Here is a 26,374-nt window from a genome sequence, read left to right as displayed (position 1 = left end):
CTAGGCTGCACTCATTTCAGGACCTGTCTTCCTGGAGTGGCAGAGTATGTAGTCCCAGCCTCCCTTCGGAGAGTGGGGCAATTTCTGCCATGGTTGTTCTATATTGAGGGCAAGGTCTTGTAGAGACTCACAAGAGAGTTTATGATGTTGTTCCTGACGGAGATGACCAGTGATTGTGGAGAGAGGGATCTGTTAGAGGTTTAGGCCCATCAAATATATATGGGAGTCTCAGGATTCTCTGACTAGGGTCCCGGGTGATGGGGTGGCTTGATAATGACCAAAAGGGCCATTATTAAAGTGTGCTGGTCTCTTGCCCTTATCCAGCTTTTGTAGTCCTTACTTTATCTGACACAGTTGGGCTTAGAATGATTGGGGGAATTGAAATAGGAAGTAGGTGAGGAGGGTATCTAGTTCTAAATAGGGACTAATTTATTAAATACTTTATGGTGTCTTTTTTAGGTCTTTCTACTTGCTTGCTGCACTGATTGAGTCACTGTAGACTGTTGTGCACTTTGACTTTAAGGTCTATGTTTTCCCCCAACTTATAGGTACATGTGCACAGGTGCCTTTGCCATGGAAAACTGTAATTTCATAGACATTTTATGTATTAAGATTATTTAAGATTTTAGTACAACAGAGAAACCAGAAAGATAAACAATCTAATGTTTTATGAAGCAATGATAAGGGCATGTGGTATCTGATTTTATTTTATTCAGATGCTGCTAATGTTTTTGTTGATGCTAAATTTGTATGTCTTATTTACGTTATTTAATTTTTTTAATGTGTGGACCAGACTTAGGTTTGAATGTCTGCTGTTGAGGACCATTTTATTTACTTAATTTAGTTTAGATTGAGACACAGAGGCAGAGAGGCATAGAAATAGAAGAGTGAAAGAAATCGCAGCACCAAATTTCCCTTCAGTGCAGTGAGGGCTGAGCTTGGACCTGGCTCATGCGCAAGGCAAAGCAGCTCTCACTATCCAAGTGAGCTATTTCTCCAGTCAGAGAGCTATTCTAGATTTAGAGAAGGTTCTGGAAGCTTGAAAACTAATTTTTAAGTTTCTGTGTTCTTAAATTGCATGTGTAAGTTCTGACAAGAGCATATTCATGTACTCAGCACCACAGGCAGGAAGCAGAGTCGTCCTACCATCCCCAGTCCCCTCACATTGCCTGTTTAGTGAACCACCCCCTCCAACCCTGTTCTCTGCATAGTTTTTGCCATTTTCACTGTGTGATTAGAATTGGTCCATGTTGTGTTGCTGTGTGAGTAGCTGAGTGGTATCCCATTGTTTATCACAGTCTGTCTGTTCACCTGTCAAAGGACATTTAAGTTGCTACTAGTGTGTGGCCATTCTGAATGTAGTTAGATGCATGCTTTTAAATGAGCATAAGTTTTCAGTTCTCTTTTTTATTTTAAATCACATGTGTGACAAAGGATAAACACATAAGATGAGATTGCCAGTTATTATGTGAATGTATATTTAATTTTATTTAAAAAAATCAACCAATTTTTTTTTTTTTTGCCACAAGGGTTTACTACTGGGGCTTGGTGCTGGCAATATGAATCCTTTGCTCCTGGTGGCCATTTTTTTCCTTCTTTCCTTTCTCTTTCTTTCTTTCTTTCTTTCTTTCTTTCTTTCTTTCTTTCTTTCTTTCTCTCTTTCATTCTTTCTCTCTTTCTTCCCCCCTCTCTATTTTATTTTATTTGATAAGACAGAGAGAATATGAGAGAAGGGAGGGAGAGGGAAAGATAGATAGCTACAGACCTGCTTCATGGATCGTGATGTGAAGCACCCCCTTTGCAGATAGGGAGTGGAGGCTCGAACTCAGGTCCTTGCGCATGGTAATATGCGTGCTTAATATGAGTCCTTGCGAACTCAGGTCCTTGCGCATGGTAATATGCGTGCTTAAGTGGGTGCAGCACTGTCTGGCCCCTTTATTTTGCATTCTCACTAGCGGCCTATGAATGATGCACTTTCCCATATCTTCACCAGAACTTCCTGTTGCCATTTTTTGTTGTTGTATTTTAATAGATGTGTAGAGTATTTTAATGTGAGCTCAGTTTTATATATTATTCTCTTTTCCTCCCTTCCTTCTTTCCTCCCTCCCTTCTTCTCTCCTCCCCTCTCCTCCCCTCCCCTCCCCTCCCCTCCCCTTTCCTTTCGCCACCAGAGTTATCACTGAGGCTCAGTATTGGCACTAAGAATTCACCTCTCCCAGCAGCTATTTCCCCCTTTATTTTTCTTTATATTTTATTTGATAGGGCAGAGAGAAACTGAGAGAGGAGGTGGAGATAGATAAACACCTGCAGCCCTGCTTCACCACTCATGAAGCGTCCCTCCCCCCCTTGCAGGTGGGGGCCGGGGGCTTGAACCTGGGTCCTTGTAAATAGTAATGTGTATACTCAGTTGGGTGTGTCACTGCCTGCCCCCCCCCCCCGTTTACATTTTCTAAGGACTGGTGATTTCAGCACCTTATCTGTATACATATATATATATATATATATATATTAATGTGCCTGTTTTGCTAATTTTTATTTTTTAGATTTTATTTATTTTTGAGTGAGACGAGAGGAGATAGAGATAGAGATAGCGACAGACAGATAGACAGATAGAGAACCATAGTGTTACTCTGGTACATGCATTTCCAGGGACTGAACTTAGGACCTCATACTTGAGAGACCAGCGCTGTTGACCGCACCACCTCCTGGACTACTTGCCAACTTTTAAATTTGGTTCTTTTCTTATTGTTGAGTTCTGATAACTATGTATCTATTCTGGATGCAAGACCTTTGTTATATATGTTATTTAAAAATATTTTATTTATTCATTAATGAGAAGGGTACGTGGAGAGAGAGAAGGAGAACCAGATATCACTCTGGTACATAAGCTGCCAGGGAATCAAACTCAGGACCTCATGCTTGGGAACACACTGCTTTATCCACTGTGCCACCTCCCGGTCCATGGACATGTGATTTTTAATTATCTTCTTTCTTCTTCCTGTCTGTGATTTGACTTTTTTTTCTTGCCTCTAGGGTTATCTCAGGCTCAGTGCCAGCACTATGAATCCACTGCTCCTGGCAGCCTTTTTTTTTTTTCATTTTTATTGGCTAGGATGGAGAGAAATTGAGAGGAGAGGGAAAGATAGGGAGCGAGAAAGAGAGAGAGATCTGCAGACCTGCTTCACTGCTTGTGAAGCGACTTTCCTGAAGGTGGGGTGCGGGGACTCCAACGCAGATCCTTGCGTGGGTCCTTGCACTTTGTACTATGTGTGCTTAACCGGGTGCTCTACCTCCTGGTCCCCTATAATTTGCCTTTTTCATTCTCTTAATGGTTGTCCTTTCACTGAGCAAATATTTTTAATGTTGATAAAGGACAGTTTACTAAGTTTTGCTTTTATGGATTATGATTTCGGTGTCATGTCTAAGAACATTCCCTCCAAGTCACCAAGAACATTCCCTCCAAGTCACCAGTATCTCCTCCTGTGCTTTATTCTAGAAGTTTTAGGTATTCCATCTAAGTATATGAGTTTTTAATACATTCTTGTACAAAGTGTAAGGTATGGGCCATATTTCTCTCTCTCTTTCTGTGTGTGTGTGTGTGTGTGTGTGTGTGTGTGTGAGAGAGAGAGAGAGAGAGAGAGAGAGAGAGAGAGAGAATGTCCATTTGCTCTTTTTTTATCTGTATGGCATTCTACCTTTTTAAAAATTTTATCTTTATTTATTGGATAGAGACAGTCAGAAATCGAGAGGGAAGGAGAGACAGAGAGATAGAGAGACCCCTGCAGCACTGCTTCACCACTTGTGAAGCTTTCCCCCTGCAGGTGGGGACCAGGGGCTCAAACCTGGGTCCTTGCACACTGTAACATGTGCGCTCAACCAGGTGCGCCCCCACCTGGCCCCCCACCGTGATGCTCTTTAGAAAGGCTATCTATCTTCTTTCCTTTGAGCTTGTTTTAGTGCAGGAAGTTTTAATTCAGTAAATCATGCTATACTACTCTATAAGATGAATTCTAGCTATTTGGTTATCTGATTGCTATTTGCTATTTATTTATTGAAAAAAGTCTACTTATTTATTTGCCAAAAATCCATTTATTTATTGGATAGACAGAGAAAAAATGAGAGGGATGGGGGAGATAGAGAGGGAGAGATAAAGAGAGATACCTGCAGACCTATTTCATCAATTGTGAGGCTTCCCCCCTGCAGATGGGAACCAGGGGGCTTGAACCCAGGTCCTTGTACATTGTAGTATGTACATTCAATCAGGTGTGCCACCACCCAGCCCCAATATTATTTGCTTTTTAGCACCTATCCCTGCTCAGCTGTGCTACCTTGGGAAAATCAGTTGCTTCTCTGACTTCTGTTTTTCTACTCATCAGCTAGAGAAAAAAAAAATAAAACAATCTCACACAAATTCCAGCTCAGATAACTTAGATCAGGGGTGGGGAATGTCAGGCTCTCAGGCTGTATATTGTCTGCAAACTCATTTGGTCTGGCCCTTTCGAAGTAGCTTTAGGCAGAACTCAAAATTCAGTAAGTCCAGGATGGACACACGTGCACGCGCACACGCACCCACACCACACATCAACATTAAGGACTAATTATTACATTTTATCAGTAATTTAATAATGGACTTGTTGATCATAATTAAATCAATATTTTTTTTAAAGAAGATTGTTAGATAATAGGAGTATAATTCCGTATAGTTCTCACCACCAGAGTTCTGGTCCCATCCCTTCCGTTGGAAACTTCCCTGTTGCTTTTCCCTATGGTAGTATGGACCAAAATTTTTTTGGGGTGCAGAAGGTGGGAGTTCTGGCTTCTGTAAATGTTTTCTGATGGACATGAGTCTTGGCAGGTCAATCCATACCCCCAGCCTGTTTCTATTTTTCCCTAATGGGCTAGAGCTCCACGGGACACATAGGTGAGGTCATCTTCCCAGGGAAGTTAGGCTAGAATCAGTAGCGCCTGCAACTTGGAGGCTGAAAGGCGATAAGATATAAAGCAGGACAAGTTGTTAAATAAACAGGAACCCAAAGGTAGGAGTAGAAACAGATGAAATTAGGGATCTTAGGGTGGAAAGAAGTTAGGAAGTCTACTTTAGGTATGTTTCATGGGGACCATGACTTTAATAATTTTTCCTTGAGTTTGATAGGTAACATGCAGGTGAACTAAAAATATTGTCTGGGGAGATGGTGTCAGAGTTGAGACTAGGGCTAGAAACTGGAGCAGAGAGTAGCCCCCAAATTTGAAGAAAGTATGAAGGACTAATTTTAAGTTGATAATTTTGCATGACCCATAGGCAATTTTATAAACATTAAAATGGCCCTTGGCAGAACAAAGTCCTTGACTTAGATGCTATTTAGTATTGATGGAACCTCAGAAGGCGTAGAAACAGGAAGTAGTAGGGGACTAGATGGGTCGTCACTGCACTGTCTATTTGTATGTAACTAAGTACAGTTAAATGCTTTCATCCTGATGCCACAAAGTCAATATAGGACCGGGATGACCTCATGACTCTTGTTAACATGGTGCACAAGAATTTACAGTGTAAGCAGAATACTTTCTGTGTTTGTTTCAACAGCTGGACCAAGCAACACTCTCTCTAGCTGTGAGGGAAGACTACCTTGACAACAGCACAGAAGCCAAATCTGTAAGTTTCACTTATAGCAAAGCTTGTACTTTGTCAACTTGCTGTCAGGTCCCCAAGTTGCTCTAGAATCCCTGATTTTGCTGGAAATGAGCAGAATGGCTCTTAGATGACTATGTTCCTGGTGTAGGGAACAGAGAACTTTAGTTCACACAGATAAAGGCCACTTTTTTTTTAACTTTCTATTTTTATTTATTTTATTTTTATTTTTATTTTTAATTTTTTCCCCTTTTGTTGCTCTTGTTATCGTCATCATTATTATAGTTGTTATTGCTGTCGTTGTTGGGTAGGACAGAGATAAATCGAGAGAGGAGGGGAATACAGAGAGAAGGAGAGAAAGACTGTGAAGTGAACCCCTTGCAGGTGGGGAGCTAGGGGCTCGAACAGGGATCCTTACCCCAGTCTTTGCACTTTGTGCCACATGCGCTTAACCTGCTATACCACCACCTGGCTCCCAAAAGTCACTTCTTGTTTTCTGAAAACCTGGGCATGAAGGCTATACAAGCCCCCTTGTTTATACCCTCATGATACAGCTGGGGAAACACCCGCCAAGAAATGAGCTTCAGCCTTTCCTTCCTGATGCTTTGTCGAAATTAAGTGTGGGGAATGATAGCCAGTCAACCTGTAGTTCTTCCAGTGTACTGCTTAAAAACCACCTGGGAAGCTTCTGGTAAAGGTCCATTCTTGGGGCATAGCCCTGGAGAGTCAGATTTAGTAGTTTGGAAATGGGGACCCAGGGTCTGTGTTCTTAACATGTGCCCCAGGTTAATGGGAACCAGATGGGGCCAATTAGGATAGATTTCTTGGGTTGGCTTGGAAACCTATTACTGTAGTTTCCTGGGAACTGGCTTAAAGCTGGTTTATTCCTGACACATTCAATTTGTTTTTGGAAACTTTGGTGACTATCCAAAGGTGCCTCTGGCCCAGGGGACCCTAGACTGAACAGCTCTCTGGTTTCTGGCTCAGCTTGAGACTATGTTAAGTAGACTGGGAAGTGGAAATCCCTGCTTTTTTTGGTGTAATACTAAAGTCTGTATCTAGAAGGTTCTGGAGGGCAGGAAACTAGTGAAGATCATAGGCAGTTGTTTTGTCTGGGGACCGTCATCAAGGAGGGTTGACAAATTTTCCTTCTTGCCAGTAGACAGAATGGACTTTTGCTACCTTAGTGGGTACCACCCTGTCAGCAACTAGGCCTCAACTCTCCTTCCCTTAGAACCAACTGATCAAGTCCTGTGGATTCTGTCTTCAGAACAAATCCTCATCTTATTTTATTTTATTTTTATTTTGCAGAGTAGTTTCTTCAAAACCCAATCCTTTCTGTCCTCTCTGCCCAATGTCAGATCCTTGTTAGAACTCTCAACTTGACTTAAAGCAAGTAGCCTTCTACTAGGTACCTCCTCTTCTGCATCCTGATGCCTCCTTTGGTGTGCTCTGCTGCAAATTCTCTACTCAAAGCATAGCTCCCAGCAGGCTTTGCTCACCAGTGAGGATCAAAATTCCTGAAAGGGAGTTTGAGGCCCCCTTTCCCACCTGATCCCCAGCCGCCTTTGCTATCTATCTCCTCTGCTTTTGTTCTTCTCCCAGCAAAGCCCACTCAGGCCCCACACAGGAGGACTCCTCACTGCTTCCCAGCCTGTCTCCTTCAAATGCAAGGTTCGTGACTTCTCCGGGCTGCAGTCCTTCAGCTCTGGAGTTTCTAAGTACTTAATAAAGACAGTTTTACTAAGAACTGCTCTTTGAGGAGCCAGGTTATGACACAGCTGGGTGAGTGCACATGTTACCATGTCCATGGACCTGGTACCTTCCACCCTTTACCTGCAGGGAGGAAGCTTCACAAGCAGTGAAACAGTGCTGCAGTTGTCTGTTTTTCTTTCCTAATCTGTCTCTGTCCAAAATACATAAATAAATTAGTGGATCTTTGTTTTGTGTTACATGGATTATTTGGTTTTATTTTATTTTACCAGAGCACTGCTCACTCAGCTCTGGCTTGTGGTGGTATGGGGGGATTGGAGCCTCAGGCACAAGAATCTCTTCGCATAACCATTATGCTGTCTCCCCACCCTTTACATTAAAAAATAAATTTAACACTCACTCTACTGATGCTTATTTATTTTTATTCATTTATTTTCAATAGAAACAGAAATCTAGAGAGAAGGGGTGATAGAGAGGGAGAGAGACAGAGAGACACTTGAGGCAATGCTTCACCACTCCAAATCTTCCCCTTGTAGTTGGGGACCGGGGCTTTGCACCAGGGTCCTTGCATACTGCAATATGTCTGCTCAACCAGGTGTGCCACCACCTGCCCCCCTTTCCTAGTATTACATGTTTATATCCGTTACTGAACCACACAGAGAAAATAAGCTCAGGTTTTATTTAGTTTTTCATCTGTACCCCCTTCTCCTGTATTGAATGCCTGCCAAGACATCTTGTGCATGCATTGATTGAATACATATTTTTTGAATTGCAATGGAGATTGAAGAACACTGTTTTTAATCAAGGCTATTTGCAAATCTAGCTTACTAGTTCAACACATGCTTGTTTTTTTAAAAAATATTTATTTTATTTATTCCCTTTTGTTGCCCTTGTTGTAGTTATTATTGTTGTCATCATTGTTGGATAGGACAGAGAGAAATGGAGAGAGGAGGGGAAGATAGAGGGGGAGAGAAAGAGACACCTGCAGACATGCTTCGCCACCTGTGAAGTGTCTCCCCTGCAGGTGGGGAGCCAGGGGCTCGAACCGGCATCCTTATGCTGGCTTATTTATTTTTTAAAAAATTTTTTTAAAATTTATTTTATTTATTTATTCCCTTTTGTTGCCCTTGTTGTTTTATTGTTGTAGTTATTATTGTTGTTGTCGTTGTTGGATAGGACAGAGAGAAATGGAGAGAGGAGGGGAAGACAGAGAGGAGGAGAGAAAGATAGACACCTGCAGACCTGCTTCACCACCTGTGAAGCGACTCCCCTGTAGGTGGGGAGCCGGGATTCGAACCAGGATCCTTATACCGGTCCTTGTGCTTTGCGCCACCTGCGCTTAACCCGCTGCGCTACAGCCCGACTCCCACTGGCTTATTTTTTATACTTAAATTTTTTGTATTACCTTTATTTATTTATTGGCTAGAGACAGCCAGAAATTGAGAAGGAAGGGGATGATAGGGAGAGAGACAGAGAGACACCTGCAACACTGCTTCACCACTTGCAATGCTTTCCCCCTGCAAGTGGGGACAGGGAGCTTGAACCTGGATCCTTGCACATTGTAGCATGTACACTCAATCAGGTGCATCACCACTTGGCCCCCACAAGCTTACTTTTTATTTTATTTTTATGATTTAGAGCTTTTTGAGTAATGGTTCACCGTATAGTTCCCCCCCCTTACCCCACCACTCCTGTCACCAAAGGTCTGTGTCCTCATCCCCACCCCCAAAGATAAATACTATAGTTCTCTCACAGTCTTAGAGATAGGTTGACATTTTTTCACATTCTTATGCTCAGTTGTCTATATTATTCTGCATATGAGTGAGACCATTCTGTAGTTGTCTTTCATATCTTTACTTGCTTCACTGAGCATAATCTTCTTCAGTTCCATCCACTTTATCCCAAAGGACTCAATATCATCTTTTTTATTGCTGAGTAAAACTCCATTAAGTATATATCCCATAAATTTTTTATCCAGTCATCTGGAAAAGGGCATTTTGGTTGTCTCCAAGTTTTTGCTATTGTGAATAAAGCATCTATGCATATGGGGTGCATATATCCCTTCAAACCCAAAGTGTTATTCTAGCTTTTGGGTAAACGCCTAGTAGTGGAATTGCCGGATCATAAGGTGTTTCCATTTGTATTTGTGTAAGGGTTCTCCATACTGTTCTCCATAATGGCTGCACCAGTTTGCACTCCACCGGCAGTGCAGTAGAGTTCCTCTCTCTCCATATCGTCTTCAGCACTTCCCTTCTCTTGTTTTATCAATGGAGCCCATTCTCACAGGCTCAACACATGCTTATTAAGGGCCTGGGGATGCCATCACTGGGTAGACCTGAGGTTGGAAGCCTAGTTCCCAAGGAATGAGATCCTTTCTGCAGTGACATGAAATGCATGGAAGTGGGCTGGTGAGCATGCCAGAAGGGGATTCTGTGTTCCTCATTGCCATTCCTCTCTCCTCCCTTCTGTCTTCCCTGAGTTGGTGAGGAGAACCTTGCCAAAACCAAACCAACCCGGAAAGCCATCAGGGCCACAGTCGTGGGGCTTTGACTTCCTAGTGCGAAGGTGTGGAGGTTGAGCGGGAAGAGAATAACTCACGACTTCCACTGGCCTTCATGGAAGGCCTCCTTCTTTTAGCAGGATTTTATTAAAATCTCACTTGCCTACAAAGAGGTCATTTGACCGACCTTTCAGTTTCTATCCCGGGCCCATTTGGCGATGTTTCCCATATCCGTAATGTCCACACTGGCCAGGAAACGTGTTCCCTCGGCCCTAAAGGGCACAGCGGTTCTAGTATGGGTAGTACTCATGTAGCCACCACTCTTCTCCCCCCAGCCCCCACAGGCAGACAGGTGGTTGTTTCGCACAAGACCCCTGTCCTGCTTTCTATTGGAGAGAAGGTGAAAGCATTCATTTTCACCTGCTGTTTCTGCCCTCCCATGCCTCTGCACCATGCTTCCCAATAGGCTGTTCTCATGGCTGCTTGCATTCTCTCTTCCAGTATCGGCATGCCCTTTACAAGTTCATGGTGGACACGGCTGTGCTTTTAGGAGCTAACGTCTCCCGAGCAGAGCATGACATGAAGTCAGTGCTTCGGTTAGAAATGAAGATAGCAGAGGTAAGTTTTCACCTAGAATTGCTTCCTCACCTGTCCTTATTGCAAAGGCAGCATATCCAGAAAGGAAGTATAGATACGGCCAGTAGCCTTCTGTGGCATCACCCCGTGGCTCTGCGGGAGGGAGGATGGACTTCCCTCCCTGTGAAGTAACAGGGTGAAGAGCCATGTCTCTCTGCTAGAAGACTTAGGCACCTGAGAGAAACGCACACTGTGCCTCCAGTAGAAGACATGTTTCATTGACATTGAGTGGAAGGGTAATTTGAAAGCGAGGATACCCTGTTTCCTCTGGTGGAACTTAGACCTCATGCATGTGCAGTTTTACTGCTCCAGACCACTTTTTATACTATGTGTGCTCTACCCGGTGTGCTACCATCTGGTCCCCCAGACCACTGTTTTTTTTTTTGGATTAAAAAAAATTATTTATTTTCCCTTTTGTTGTCCTTTTTGTTTATTGTTGTTGTAGTTATTATCGATGCTGTCATTGTTAGGACAGAGAGAAATGGAGAGAGGAGGGGAAGACAGAAAGGGGGAGAGAAAGATAGACACCTGCAGACCTGCTTCACCTGTGAAGCGACTCTCCTGCAGGTGAGGAGCCGGGGGCTCAAACTGGGATCCTTAAGCCAGTCCTTGCACTTTGCACCACGTGCGCTTAACCCACTGTGCTACCGCCCAACTCCCTCCAGACCACTTTTTTAAATACACTTTTCAGAGTATTTTCATTGGCTTTTTCCTTTCTTTATTGAGGGGAGGGGGTTAATGGTTTACAGTGGGCAGTAAACTACAGTAGCTGGTACATGTGTCATATTTCTCAGTTTTCCACATAACACTCTTAACCCCCCACCTAGGTCCTCCTCTGCCATCATGTTCCAGGACCTGAACACTCCCTCCCCCCCACCCGGGGTTTATCTGACCTAATATTGGGGTGTAGAGAAGAAGTCTGCCACCCACAACTGGATGCAAAGTTCCATGTAGAAAGTGTACAGTCTTGACTCTTGAGGTGGATTTTAGCTGCCTTACTGGTGCTACTTTGTGTCTAGCCCTGTTGTCCACCCTCTTCCTGCCCCACTTTAATCAAGATCATTGCACCATGTGCTGTGTCCTCTGAAAGACACTTTATATTCTTCCAGACCTTTTGCGGAGACAATACAGGCCCAAGAACAAACTCGAAGGGGAAAAAAACCCCGCAAAATCCCAAATGGCTAGTTGTATTCAATGGATAGCTTTTTTAAAGTTTAAAACTCCTTAAACCTTCTCAGGACCAGAAGGGACAGATACAGTGTGATCTGCCTGTTGAGCCTACTGTGTGGTGACAGAGATGGTTTGTTCAAGAAATTCTTAGGTATAGGGAATATAGGCAAAAATCTGGAAGTGCCAATGAGTTCAAATGTTGCTTGGGTTTATGTTCGGTGAGGTGGTGGTGGTGTGTGGAGGAGTGGATTAAGGCGAAGTGTGAGGGGCAGGAGGGGTCATTCTCCCAGTGGCTGTGGCCCCCTGCATGTGTGCTTGTCTCCCAATTCCTATTTATGGCATCAAATGTCCCTTTCTGCACATCACCTCTGAGCACTGTGAGGGCTGCTACAGATGTTCCGAGTCAGAGACCATGCCCTGTCTAGAGACCATCTGGAGTCCCCACCCAGGCAATTCCAAGACCCAGAGCTCTAATCTGAGCTGAAGCTCTGACACAGCCAAGAAGGCCTCGCCCCGAGCCAGGGATTTGGACCAAAAAGGGAACTAAAAACAGCTGGACTGAAGCAAGACTGGGGATTGTCAGGAGGCTGGATGAAGTGACAAACCCAGGGGTCCTGGGGAGGGGAGTAGCTGGCAGTGAGCTGAAAACAGTTCTGAGGCCAGAGGACTCCAACCTGGCACTGTCTGAATCAAGGGAGGAGGAGGTGATGATTCTCATTAAGCCAGGAAGTCATTTGCAGGAGATGTGAAGTCTCTCCTGGGAAGGTCAGGGAGGGGGGAAGGGGTATGGAGGCATTCACAGGAGAGGGGGCAGATGTCCGCCCCCCAGCCCACCAGGACTTTGCCCTGAGAAGTCCCTGGTGAGTGGATTTTGGGCTAGTGAGTGAGGAATGCTTGCCACTGTCTCTTACAGTCTAAGTCATCAGGGGCGTTCAGAATGAGGGCACACCTCTGAGGATGAGGTGATGGGACAGAGAGGGGGAGATAGAGAGAGAGAGAGAGAAAGAGATACCTGTAATACTTACTTCACGAGTGAAGCTTCCGCTCTGTAGGTGGGGACCAGGGACTTAAACACAGTGCCTTGTGCTTGGTGATGTGCGAACTCATTCAAGTGCACCATCACTCGACCCCATCTATTTACTTTTTTCTTTTTTATTGTTTATTTATTTATTTATTTATTTATTTACTTTTTCAGATACAGTAAGATGAGGGCGACAGGGAAGAATCACAGTACAGAAGCTTTATTCAATGCAGTGGGGGCTGGATTTGAACCTGGGTCACATGCATGGTAAAACAGCACACTACCCATGTCTTTTGACCCTAGTCATCTTCTTTTTCTTCTTTTTTAAAATTTTATTTTTTAATACTCTCTCCCCAGAACACTGCTCATCTCTCTGGCTTATGGTAGTATGAGGGTTTGAACCTAGGACCTAGGAGCCTCAGGCTTGACAGTCCTTTGGCATAACCATTATGCTATCTCTCCTGCCCAATTAAATGAGCTATTATAAACTGAGCTGTGGAAGTGTGTGTTTAACCAACACCAGCAGGAGAGAGAAGTGCTTGAGGGGAGGTCTTGTTGCTGGAGTGGCCCTTGTGGTTGGAGTCAGGTGGAATTTAATTGGAGAAGAGTGGCAGAGAAGATGGGTCACAGTGGAAGTGGTGATAGTGTATGGGGGTTCAGGGGTAGGAGTGTGATGTGGGAGGTGGAAGATGGCCAGTTGAATGTCAGACAAGTTGCTTTATGGCAAAGTCCTGATGTGGTTCAGGGCTGAGTAGGGGACAATGCTGCCTGTCCACAGAAAAGATTCAGCTGGCTACTGCTGCTCTTCCTAGACTAACTTACACATGGTGGGGGCTGGGATCTTAGACTTGGTGTTGAGAAAGTAGCCAAGAACATGGCAGTTGGAATGGAAAGACTGTGGAGAGATGGAACTGGAGATGCAGGCGTGGAAATGTGGGTCTGGGTGGTCACTGAACCCATCCCCCCACTTAGCAGGTGAGGGCAATTTCAAGGCCAGGAAGACCAGAGGACGAGAGGGAATGCTCATGGGTGACAGTGGTGTCCATCTAGTACCTGTCAGTGAAAATGTGCCTTGAGGGAAAAAGGGATGGGTTGAGGTCTGTGGAACACTGAGGGCATTATCTGTACACCACGGGCGGAAGCACAGTGTTTGTCTCAGTTGCCCAGTCTCCATTCGACTATCAAACCTGAGCCACTAGTCATTCGGGAGGAAGGGATCCAGACGTCTTTGTGCCAAGGACAAAGTGCCTTATTGAAGGGAACAAGGAGAGTGCCTATGGTGATGTCTTTTTTTTCTCTCCCAAGTGCCACACCACAGCAAAATCTGGAACACCTTGGCAACATTATGCAGGCATTTTGGCACATGTAGAAAGCAGTCAGGCAGTAAGAAATGGTTTGTTTGAAAAAAAAATAACTGAAGTCTCTTTCTAACAGATAATGATTCCACATGAAAATCGAACCACTGAGGCCATGTACAACAAAATGAACATTTCCCAGCTGAGTGTGATGATCCCCCAGGTTGGTTGGTGAAAATGATTCAGGAGACTTCCCCTTGGCTGGTCATCTTACACACCACTGTATTTCAATCACATGTATTCATTTTTGCCATGTAAGACCCACTATTGGCCTGTTTGCTCACCATCATCTTCATCATTCATCATATCAAATAGTCCTTGTCAGTACACAGAGATGCATTCCACTATAGAGGGTACAAAACCTTCCAAAAGTTGTCTAAAAATTTAAAGTTCACTTTCTTTTTTATTACTGTGAGAGTGAGAGGGGCGAGAGAGAGAGAGAGACAGAGAGAGAGAGAATAGAGCTCAAGTGCAGCCAGACCATCACTTTAAGACATTTAATTAATTAATTAAATAATTAATAATTTATTTTTATCTTTCTTGCTTCCATGTGATACTAGGGATTGAACTCAGGGCCTTGCATACACAAGGCATGTGCTCTACCCCCAGGCTACCCCGTTGGTAGTTTAGACAAAGGTGGCTGTTGATGTTAGTTTAGTTTTGACAGCCAGGTTGTCAGAGAGCCAAGTTCATTATTTTCCTTTCATGCTCTTAGTGCATGGAGCTTTTGGCTCCATTTATTTTGCTTCATGGTTACAAGGAAGCTGACACAGCTCTCTATGTCACTTCTATCTTCAGGAGAGCAGAAGGAGGGTGGGGCTAGTGATAGCCATGTCTGATTTTGTTTTGCCAGGAAAAAAGCCAAATCCTTCCCAGAATATCCACAAGTGTCACTTATTTATTTATTTATTTATTTATTTATTTATTTATTTATTTATCTATAAATTGAGTTGAACTCTACTTAACAAATGAGGCCAGTCAAGGGAGCAACTGGTTTTCCATTTTGATCATGGAGCCAATCAAGGCAGGTGGGGGAGAAAAGGAAAACACTGCAACAGGCTTTGGGAGTAGTTAGCTTAAAGCACCAAGGTAGTGATGCTCTGAAGGAAGGACACCTTCCTTTGTTTTGCCCTCTGTGAGAGGTCTGTGCCAGCATCGAGGGAAGTGACACAGAGGTAGAGCATGGGACCTGAATGGTTGAGGCCCTGAGTTTGATCCCCTAAAGCAACATATGTCAGAGTGATACTCTGCTTCTCTCATTTGTCACTCTTATTAAATAAAGAATCAAGAAAGTGTGCCAGAGAAAAGACCGGTAATGTCAGAAATCCCTATCTTTGTGAACATTAGTGAATGAGTAAGAGAAAGCAGGGGAGACAGAACTGCAGATGGTGGAGGATGCAAGGTCCGTTTATGATTCAGGAAGATCTGAGTCTTATTTTCTTGACCTGAATTTGCAAGTACTAGCTGATGCATCTTCCCTGGACTCTCTCTCTCTCTGTTGCTTGGGGATTGCTGCTTAACTGCAGTTCACTTACACTGTTTTCTCTCTTCCTCTCCTTAGTTTGACTGGCTGGGCTACATCAAGAAGGTCATCGATGTCAGACTCTACCCTGAACTGAAGGACATCGGCCCCTCAGAGAACGTGGTGGTCCGCGTCCCACAGTACTTTAAGGATTTGTTTAGAATCTTGGGCACTGAGAGAAAGAAGTAAGAGCTTCTACATGTATTTAACTGTGATTTTTTTCACTGTAAAGGAAAAAGTCTTCCCTCTCGTGCCCTTGGTAAACTGTGTATAAGGAACGCCACATCAAAAGAATCTTTGGGAAAGCCACAGTGCCCTTTGCAACAGATTGGCTAAAAACCACTGTCTAGTTGTCATTTCCTTGCTGCAGATATACAACAGATATACATTGTTTTTGTCCATTATGTCTGGTTTCACTTTCCCCATGCTGTTTTCTCTGAAAGCTTAAATTGCTTATTAGTTTTGGAAAATAGTTACATAATGGTGCTATATTTCTGAGATCTCTGCACATGCCCCCTTCCTGCATCTAGTTCATTTCTGGTCTTTTATAGCTATATTTTTTCCAGGCTTTTTTTTTTTTTAAGTCAATAAGTCACATTGTGACAATACACCAAAGTACATGTATTCTGAAGACAAAGACCACTCTGAATGCTGTAGAATAAGTTAATTGATGGACCAATGTCAGAAACTGTTAGAGTTTTCTTACTTTAAAGAAGGTTTCAGAGTATGATGTTTTGCTATTTTAGAACCTCAAAAAAATCCTAAAAAAACACCAAGGAAAGGGAATTTTTCATCTTCACTAAGCCATTCAGTGTCTGACTATAGAGAATGAAGCATAGATGGGCCAACTAGTTTATGATGATAGTATACTCAGCCCTTTGCTGGGCCATAATTAAAAATTGTGCTTGTAATTTGAGCTTAGCTGAGTTAAAACTCCTGGGAATATAGCCTTGTCAAAGTCCAAACAGGAAAAAAAAAACACTATGCACACACACATTTATGAGATCTATGGATGTAGGCAGACACTTGCAAAAGTCCTTTGAATATGATTTCACATCCATTTGCAACCTGTAGACACACTTGGATGCCTTCAAAAGGCTGCTGTTCATTTTATGATGATATCTTCTTCCAGTAAGAACAGTATTTATTCATTCAAGAAAACAAACAGAAACAGAAGATGACAAAATGATTAATTTACTTAACGTTCCATCATATCATGAAAGCACTCATTGGAGGTTTTCTAAGTGAAAATAAAGGGAGGTGTGTGTATGTTGAGGAGGCTGCAGTCAGACCAGCAGTGTCACCTTGGGGTCTTTGGTAAAAATACAGATTTTGTGTGAGGATCTAGGTTCAAGCCCCTGTTCCCCACCTGCACGGGGGACCTTCATTAGTGGTAAAGCAGGTCTGAAGGTGTGTATCTTTCTCTCTCCATGTCTATCCCCCCTCCCCTCTCAATTTCTGTCTGTGTTGTCAAAAAACAAAAGGAAAATTGCCTGCCAGGAACTATGGATTCGTCGTCCGATGGATTTGTCGTTATGCAGGTACTGAGCCCCAGTGATAACCCGGCTGGCAATAAAAAAATAAATAAATAAAATACAGATTCTAAGGCCCCTCTTCCAGCGAGGCCAATGCAGCAAATTTGGGGAGAGTTCTAGGTACCTGAGTTTTTTTTTTCTTTTTACTTAGTTATCTTGGATAGAGGCAGAGAGAAATTGAGAAGGAGGGAGGTAGAGAAGGAGAAAGAAAGATACCTGTAGCCCTGCTTCACTGCTTGTGAAGCTCCCCGCCCCCATGAAGGTGAGGATTGGGGGCTTGAACGCAGGTCCTTGAGTATAGTGACTTGTGCATTCTACTGGGTGTACCACCACTGAACCCAGGAGCCTAAATTCTAGGAAGTGCTCAGGAGAATCTTCTGATACTGTGTGGGTGGGTGTGTGGTGGTGGCGGTGATTTGTGACCTTAATCATTGAAAACCTTGTTCATGTGTACTTTCTGACTGAAAAACTGCAAAAATAGGATCCTAATGATTTCTACTGCTTTGTTTAGTGAGGACTTTGGCATATTGGTGGTGTTGACCACAAAGTGAGTTTCAGTGTCTATTTTACCTACTGCTGTAAATTTGAAGACAATTTCATTTCCTTGGTTTCCTGTGCTGGGAAACTCATCTCTCTGTGCAGATTATCCTTTTTGACTTGCAGGACCCATCAGAACAAATGGGAGCAGGAAAGCCTGTGACTGGAGGGAGATAGTAATCAGGTTCTTGTCAATGTGACAACTTTGCCAAATGCAAATGTGATGAAAGGCAGTGGAAGAAATATGGATAGAACACTTTGCTGCCAACTCTATGTGCATATGAGACTTGGTATTTAAATAAAAAGCCAGATCTCTCTGATACAGTTTATTCCTCACTGGTCAATTCATCAGAAACAACTTGAAGTCTTAGGGGAGATTTCAAGGCACTGCACACACCTCGGGGAGACTAATAGCACTGTATTTTCGTAGCAAGTCCATTTTCTTATGCTGCCAGGCAACATAACCCTTATCTGGGTGGCATAGGAAGGGCCCCGTAGGGTGTCCATCACTGCCACATTAGTTGGGACAGACTATATTCATATCTACACAAATACCTGTGAAGTCTTGGGCTTTCACAAGAGAAAGGTCATTCTGCTCCTGGGGCAGTCCAGCAGAGGTGGTTCTGAAAGGCAGCCTCCCTCCACACAGTGACTCAGGACCCCAGGCTCCTTCTGTCTAGTGACTCTATCCTCCTTTGGGTTTTTGGCCTCTCCACTTGACTGCTGACTGAAGCAAGGGAGAGAACGCAGGACTGCACAGGAAATTTTCTTGGGAAGTCCCAGAAGTGGTGTTTATTACTTCTATTCACATCCCATGAACCAGAACCCAAGTCACACTGCCCATTGACCACAGAGGAGGCTGGGAAATACAGCCTGGCACTGAGTTCAGGAGGCAGGTACCAGGGAAGCTTGACGAGTGTTCTTGAAGTGGCAACTTCTGGTTTGCTCCTGTGCCTTCCACCCCAGTGACACAGTGAGCACCTGGTGGCTGACTCCCATGTCATGGCCTTTGTGACTTCTAGGCCTGGCATGGTGTTTCTCGCAGGGTGGGTACTTCCCCCAAATTGTGAGAAGTTGACCTGATGTCCATCACCATGTTCGTGGAGCAGAACCTCAGTGGATGAAGAAAAGAGGCCCAGCTGGAGGAGAACAGGGATGTGGAGAGTGTTGGCGATGGGACCAGCATGGACCTGGGTGCTGCCTTTAGGGCAGGGGCCAGCGATCTGGGGAAGCTCAGGATGTGTGAGGGAGGGGATTTCTGCTCTTTCTTAGCACCCTCCCCTGGCAAGAAACTTCTAGAGGCTTACCTGGAAAATGTGCCCAGGGGTGACGTTATCTTGGGGCTCTGCCATACTGAGGGGAATTGAGGGCTTTCCACCACAAGCCTTGCCTGCCAGCTTGTTAGCAAGGCAGACTCTTGGCCCCTATCCCACCCCAGCCCTGCTGAATCAGAATCTGTAGTTTCATAAGGGGAACCCCCCAACCCCCCAGGCATCAGAAGCCAGTTACAGGTATTTTATAATCCAGTGCTGGCGAATGAGCCCAGGGTCTCCCTGGCCACTTTTTTTAGTCTGTATTTTTGAAAGAGATGGAAGAGAATGGTGGAGATGCCAAAGCAGCACCCTACCATTCATGGTCCTCTCTTGGTGGTGTTCGTGGTGATGCCATGTGATGCCAGGGTACCCATGTGGTACCCTACTACTGAGCCATTTCTCAGCTCTCCTACACCTGCTTACATTCAGTGTTAAGAGGCTGTGTTAGGAGACTGAGGACTCCACCTCACCCCACTGATTTCTGACTTAGCAGGTGTGTGTGGGAGACTCAGGATTCCCTAAGTGCTTCTCAGGTAATGCTGAAGCTCCCAGGGACCACACTTTGGGAAACAATGGCTATGCTATACCTCTGGCAGTTTCTGGGTTCAAGAACCCACTGGACTCCCCATGGGTGTTCTGATGGAGAGAACAGATGCAAGGTCCGAACACCTAGCACCCGTGTGTTGCACATGGGCCTGACACATCTTGGAAATCCCTTCATCTTTGACCTTCATTTTCTTTACCTGAAAAGTAGAACCATAATAAGAACCACCCCACAGCACTGCCACTCATTCCAAAAGTATTTTATGATTTTGTAAATGCAATACAAATGCGAACTGTCGCTGACTGAGATCAAAGGGCGGTGAAAGGTTCTAAAATAACCCTTCAGAGCCAGAGACGTTGGGAAATGTTTTCATGCTGCTCTCTTAGTGCTAGCTTTCCTCCTGGGAGGTTTTGCTTTCCTATATATATTGCCATTTGGGGAAATTACCATACCACTGAAAGTGCTTTTCTTGGGGGCAGGGAGAGTGAGAGACTATGTGTTATTCCCCAGGACTGTTGCTGAGTCTGAGAGCTTGATATGTTTTGTGATGGATGTGAGCATTAGGTAGTGGGCATTCAGTCATTTGGGTCGGATCCTGGCAGGGTAAAGTTAGCACTCCAGAGGTGTGCCCCCCCTAGCCGGGCAGTCTGTTCACAATGCCGGCATGCACAGTTGTTAGTGCCAGCTTCGCCGCCACCCCTCTCCCACCGGGCACTTCGAGGTCTTGTCATCTGTTCTCATATCTTAGCTTGCCTTGCCCATGAAGACCTCTCAAACCCTCTGTCTTCATACCCATAGATTTCTGGGAAGTGTCTTTTTCACAGTATTTTTTAAATTTAATTTTTTATTTATAAAAAGGAAACATTGACTAAACCATAGGATAAGAGGGGTACAACTTCACACAATTCCCACCACCAGAACTCTATCCCATCTCCTCCCCTGATAGCTTTCCTAGTCTTTTTAAAAAAAATATTTATTTACTCCCTTTTGTTGCCCTTGTTTTATTGTTGTAGTCATCATTATTATTATTGATGTTGTCATTGTTGTTGGGTTGGACAGAGAGAAATGGAGAGAGGAGGGGAAGACAGAGAAGGGGAGAGAAAGATAGACACCTGCAGACCTGCTTCACCGCCTGTGAAGCGACTCCCCTGCAGGTGGGGAGCCGGGGGCTCGAACCAGGATCCTTACACCGATTCTTGCGCTATGCACCATGTGCGTTTAACCCGCTGCGCTACCGCCCGACTCCCAGCTTTCCTATTCTTTAACCCTCTGGGAGTATGGACCCAAGGTCATTGTGGGATGCAGAAGGTGGAAAGTCTGGCTTCTGTAATTGCTTCCCCACTGAACATGGGCGTTGATAGGTTGATCCATACTCCCAGCCTGCATTTCTCTTTCCCTAGTGAGGAAGGGCTCTCTGGCGCTCCAGAACACATTGGTGGGGTTGTCTGTCCAGGGAAGTCTGGTCGGCATCATGCTAGCATCTGGAACCTGGTGGCTGAAAAGAGAGTTAACATACAAAGCCAAACAAATTGTTGACCAATCATGAACCTAAAGGCTGGAATAGTGCAGATGAAGAGTTGGGGGGGGGTCCTCCATTTCGTAGATAGCTAGTAGGCATATTTTAGTTATATTCCAAAGGGTGTGTGGCTATACTAGTGCTTTTTTAATTTTTATTTATTTATTTATTTATTTTTGCCTGAGCCTGAAATCTGATATGCAGGTGGATCCTAATTATTGTCTGGGGAGGTGATGTCATGGCTGGCAGAAGGACCAGAAAGCTGAATCAGGGAAGAGAATAGCTCCCAAATATGGGAAAGGTGTATAAATATTGTTGACTGTAAAACCCAGCGATCTGATGTGATCTGGGGCCCATATTCAGCTTAGGAGCCTATGTGACCTCTGCATCCCTGTAGGTCTGAGCTCACATTCTTTGGTCATAAGTAGGAATGTTCCAAGCTGCCCCAATATCAGGACCCATCTTCCTCAGGTGTAGCATAGAGTATGTTGTCCAGCCTCCCTTCGGAGGATGGAACATTCTCTACCATTGTTGCTCCAAGTTGAGGGCAAGGTCCTATGGGGGCCCACAAAGGGGTCTATTGTGTTGTTCCTGATAGGAATGACTGATAACAATGGAGAGAGGGATTTATTCGAGGTCTAGGCCCATCATGTTTGTTTAACAGTGTTTTGAGGAGCCCCGGCCAGCTAGGAGACCTTGACTGAGTTTGAGGCATTAATTCACCATGTCCCATGGAATGAAGCAGAAAGGCTTTAGAGTTAGCTCCCCCAGTCTTCTCTGGGCACCCCCCACTTACTACGTTGGCTCTCCAAATTGGCTGCACGTTGGACGTAGCAGGGGTGGGGAATTATAAAACTGTATTATACTGGGTCCCATCCTAGAAATTCTGATTGGGTTGCCACTTGGGCGTCTGGACTGTGAGAGCTTCCCAGGTGGCCAGGAGATAGTGTGAGTGGCCTTGAGCCTTGGCATCACTTGGTAGCAGCATAGGCAGTACCAGAGCAACTTTGGATGGTGGCGTGGTGTTGAGGTGTCTCTTCTCTCTTCTCTTGCAAGGCAGCTCAAGGATATCATGACTGTGTGAGACTGAGTTCCTCCCTTGTCACCACATTAGAGAAAAAAAGAGCTCTGGGTCTGGGCAGAGGTACACCCAGCTGAGCGCATGTTTCCATGTGCAAGGACGGGTTCAAACCCTTGGTCCCTACCTGCAGGGGAATGCCTGATGAGCAGTCTGCAGTCTCTCTCTCTCTCTTTCTCTCTCTCATATATTTATTACTGGATAGAGTCAGAGAGAAATTCATAGGGGAGGAGGAGGTAGAGAGGGAAAGAGACCAGAGATAACTGCAGCCCTGCTTCACCCCTCGTGAAACTTCCTCCCTGCAGGTGGGGACCAAGGGCTTGAACCTGGCTTTTTGCACACTGTAATGTTCCTGGCCCCCCACTTTCCCTTTCACTTCCTCTCCCCTCTCAATTTTTCTCTGTCCTATCAAAGAAGACAGAGCTACCCCATGACCAAATCTCTGCAAGTCTCTCTGTCCAGTCAAATCAAAGAAGAAAAAAAATCTCCCCAGGTACCCGTAGTAAGTTGGAAATCCACCATGTGATCACGAAGGAGCTACTTGATGTGTAGATGAGGTAGGGCAGATCTGTGCGGAGCCAAAAGTCATGTGAGACGTGGCTATGGCATGATTTCACAGGAGCAGGAAAAACCCATTTATTCTCTCTCCTGCCACAGTGTCTGATCTACCCCGCTGCAGGCCTCAGCCTGCTGCGCTCCTTCTGCCCCCCCCCCCCCCCCCGTAGTTTTGCATTCCCGCAAGGCCCCTGGCCAGGAAGCTCCTGATCTGTGCCGGTGGATCTGGGCCCAGCTCTCACTTACACCCACCCGGCCAGCAGTACTTTCAGGTTGAAGGACAGAAAGAGGGGTCAGGCTCTGCCCCCCATACATGGACCCTGCTTGCTGCCATGTTTCCCTGCTATCGCAGGCCCTCTGGATGCCTCCATGTGTCAGGCCTGCTCACCAGCCCATTCAGAGTTCACGTGCCTGCCCATACCCCATACCCCATACCCCTTGGCCTTCCAGACAAACCTGGCCCCCTCATGGAGCCTCCTCTGAGCCCTCAGTTTGAGTTGGGGTGCACACATCGGGTGTGGGATCAGTTGTGGGGCGCTAGCCTCAGCCTTCTTTCATAGTCTAAAGCTCCAGGAGGTAGGGCTACACCTCCTGCCCTTCTCTAGCTCCCTTGTTTCATTTCGAGAAATATGAGGTTATGCCTGGGGGCTCAAGATTGGGCAGGTGAATGAACACTTTATATCTACTAATTTTTAAACTGATTTTTATTTGTTATTAATAGTATGTTACAAGATTGTGAGATTACAATGTAGAGTTCCACACCACACCCACCACCAAAGTTCTGTATCCCGCACCCTTTTAATTATTATTTTTAATTAAAAAATAAATTTTATTCATTGTTTATAGAGACAGAAATTGAGAGAGGAGAGGGAGATAGTAAGAGAGACAAAGAGACACCTGCAGCACTGCTTCACCACTGGTGAAGCTTCCCCCCTGCAGGTGAGGACCAGGGACTTGAACCCAAGTCCTTGTAGTATGTGTGTCAACCCGCTGCACTACCGCCTGCCCTCCTCCCCCCACACTTATTTTTAATCACAAAGTTTCTGTCATTGAGACCAGAAAGCTCTTTCACTGGGCAAGGCACGTGTCTTGCCGTATGTGTAGCACAGGATCCTGCCCCAGCCCCAGCACCACATGACAGGCATTACAGCACTGAAGGTCCTATATCACTGTGTCTCTCCCTCTTTCTGCCTCTCTATCTGAATGAAAAAATGGCCTGGGAGCAGTGAAATTGTTCACCCGTGATATCCCAGCTCAGCAATATATATGTATGTGTATATGTATATGTATATGTATATGTATATGTATATGTATATGTATATGTATATGTATATGTATATGTATATGTATATGTATGTATGTAAGAAAAGGCTTTGCTTCCTTGAAGTAACATTGTTTTACAGAACTGTTTGCACTGGGGGTACATATCATATCTCTTCAACATGTGTTGCCACTCCTTGCCTAGCTCCAAAGTCCCAGTGTCCCTCCACCCCCCAGCTTTAGTAGCCTCAGACCTATAGTCAGACTAGGGTTTGCTTCTTTTTGACCTCTCCAGCTCCCAGGCTTGCTTCTTTACATCTCATTTATGGGGGAGAGCATCCAGTGTTGTTGTTCACTTAGCTCAATCCTTCCCAGCGCCATCCATGCATCCATGCTATAGCGAAAGGACCCCTTATATCTTTCCTGGTAAAAACAACGGCGATCTAACCAGGTTTGATGAGGGTCTGGTCAAAAAATGTTTGGAAATAATCGACAGAATCGTGTTAAATATAGATTTCTATTCTGTCCTTGCAGATATCTGATCCCTTGTGGATAATGCGTCTTGAAGAATTTACTAGTTCAGACTTTGGGAAATAGCTTTATTTCCCTTTATCTTTGGAAATGTTGACTTTTCTGTTTGTTAAAACAGTTCAGATATGTTGGTTCATTAGCCTACATCTCTGTAAACTCAAGTAACCATACACTTCTTGAGTGCATATATGGAAAATACTTCAGTGCTAGGTGAGCTTGTCCATGGGGTTAGAAGGAGTGGTGGCCGATGAGCACAGGAGGCCAGGATGGGATGGGTGGGTAATGGAAAATTCAGCGTTACTGGGCTGGGGAGACAGCATAATGGTTCTGCAAAAGACTCATGCTTGAGGCTCTTAGGTCCCAGGTTTAATCCCCTGTACCACCGTAAGCCAGAGCTGAGCAGTGCTCTGGTGGCACACGCTCTCTCTCTCCCTCTTTCTCTCTCTCTTTGACTCTGTCTCTCTTTCTCTCTCATTAAAATAAATTAAATATTAAAAAATTTTAAAAGATACATTTATTTTTTTAAAGATTTTATTTATTTATTAATGAGAAAGATAGGAGGAGAGAGAGAAAGAACCAGATATCACTCTGGTACATGTGCGGCCAGGGATTGAACTCGGGACCTCATGCTTGAGAATCCAGTGCTTTATCCATTGTACCACTTCCTGGACCACAAACAAGGGGGTGGGTGGGCTGGAGCATCACTCTTGCACATGCAATACCAGGGATTGAACCTGGGACCTCATGCTTGTGAGTCCGAGGCTTTATCCACTGCATCATTTCCCAGGATTAAAAAAAAAAAGTATTCATTATTACTATTGGGTTGGGTAATTAATTTAGCTCACACATCCTGAGGTTGGGTTTTCAATTTTTCTTTTCTTTTGCTAATGTGGTAACGTTTAATAAATTTGATACATATGTATGTATGTGTGCATATATGATACTACCTGAACATCTGGGATGATTCATGCATTAAGTTAAAGTGAATGGCCAAAAATCTGGAATTAGTACTGTTTGCCAAGCACTTTGTTCTTTATTTAAACCTCACAGTAACCCTTTGGAGTAGGGACCATCATCATCATCACCATGTGACAAAGATAAAATCAGAGCACTCAAGTGACTCGATGGGACTCACATCTCTAGTGAATACAGAGCCAAACTGCACGTCTAGGTAGTTAGGGTGAGCCAGTGCGTTGCCCACCATACCCCAGGTCAAACAGCATATCCACATTTTACCAACTCACCAGCTCATTTGAAAGCATCAGTGATCTCTTGACAGAAAAGGCTAGGTGACAGTGGACCCTGTGGCTGAGAGGCGAGGTTTCATTCACTCTGAGACCTGGGACTTCGATGCTGATTTCAGCCCTCTCTGTTAGGAGATGCAGAGCAGGCCAGTTGTGGTTGCACTTTCTGACTCTATCATCCTTGTCATTTCTCAAGTGAAAGTTCTGCTGTTTTGGATGTGCAAGGGATCCCTCCATGGCACTCTGTTGTTCTGCAAAACATCAGATATCAACCAGAATACAGCACATGTATATCTCTTTTTCTTTCTCTCTACAGGACCATTGCCAACTATTTGGTGTGGAGGATGGTTTATTCCAGAATTCTCAACCTTAGCAGGCGCTTTCAATATAGGTGGCTAGAATTCTCACGGGTAGGTCTTAGGAAGACTGCAGTGCTACACCACCAGATAACTACATGCCTGAAAGGTCTGTGAAGTAATTAATCCGGCACAAACCATCTTTGGGGATTAGAAAGAGGGATTTTTGAAGCCTAAACTCTACTTTTTTTCCTTTCTTTATTTTTATTAAAGTCAACCCTGCACATGGTACAGCACACTCAAGCCCTATTTTGATGGGCCATGTGAAGATACTTAAGGGGACACTTGGGACCATCAGACTTTTTCTATTCTCCCTTCTTTTCAGCCTATTCTCACTATGCCCTCCCCTGTGTTTCTAATTG

The 26,374-nt window shown here is 44.5% G+C and overlaps 1 protein-coding gene across 1 annotated transcript in view; it reads left to right on the top strand.

The window, feature by feature from the left end:
* The window catches only part of PHEX (phosphate regulating endopeptidase X-linked), a 256,270-nt gene that overhangs the window by 59,548 nt on the left and 170,348 nt on the right, over nucleotides 1-26,374 (top strand). The window contains exons 6-10 of the mRNA XM_060183651.1: nucleotides 5,582-5,650; nucleotides 10,341-10,457; nucleotides 14,101-14,184; nucleotides 15,583-15,728; nucleotides 25,973-26,066. Of these exons, the coding sequence (XP_060039634.1) occupies nucleotides 5,582-5,650; nucleotides 10,341-10,457; nucleotides 14,101-14,184; nucleotides 15,583-15,728; nucleotides 25,973-26,066 (510 nt within the window). The remainder of the gene's footprint in view (nucleotides 1-5,581; nucleotides 5,651-10,340; nucleotides 10,458-14,100; nucleotides 14,185-15,582; nucleotides 15,729-25,972; nucleotides 26,067-26,374) is intronic.

The sequence above is a fragment of the Erinaceus europaeus genome, chromosome X (assembly GCF_950295315.1).
Source record: "Erinaceus europaeus chromosome X, mEriEur2.1, whole genome shotgun sequence".
Lineage (NCBI taxonomy): Eukaryota > Metazoa > Chordata > Mammalia > Eulipotyphla > Erinaceidae > Erinaceus > Erinaceus europaeus.
The sequence above is the reverse complement of the archived record's forward strand: the minus strand, read 5'-3'. Positions and strand labels throughout refer to the sequence as shown.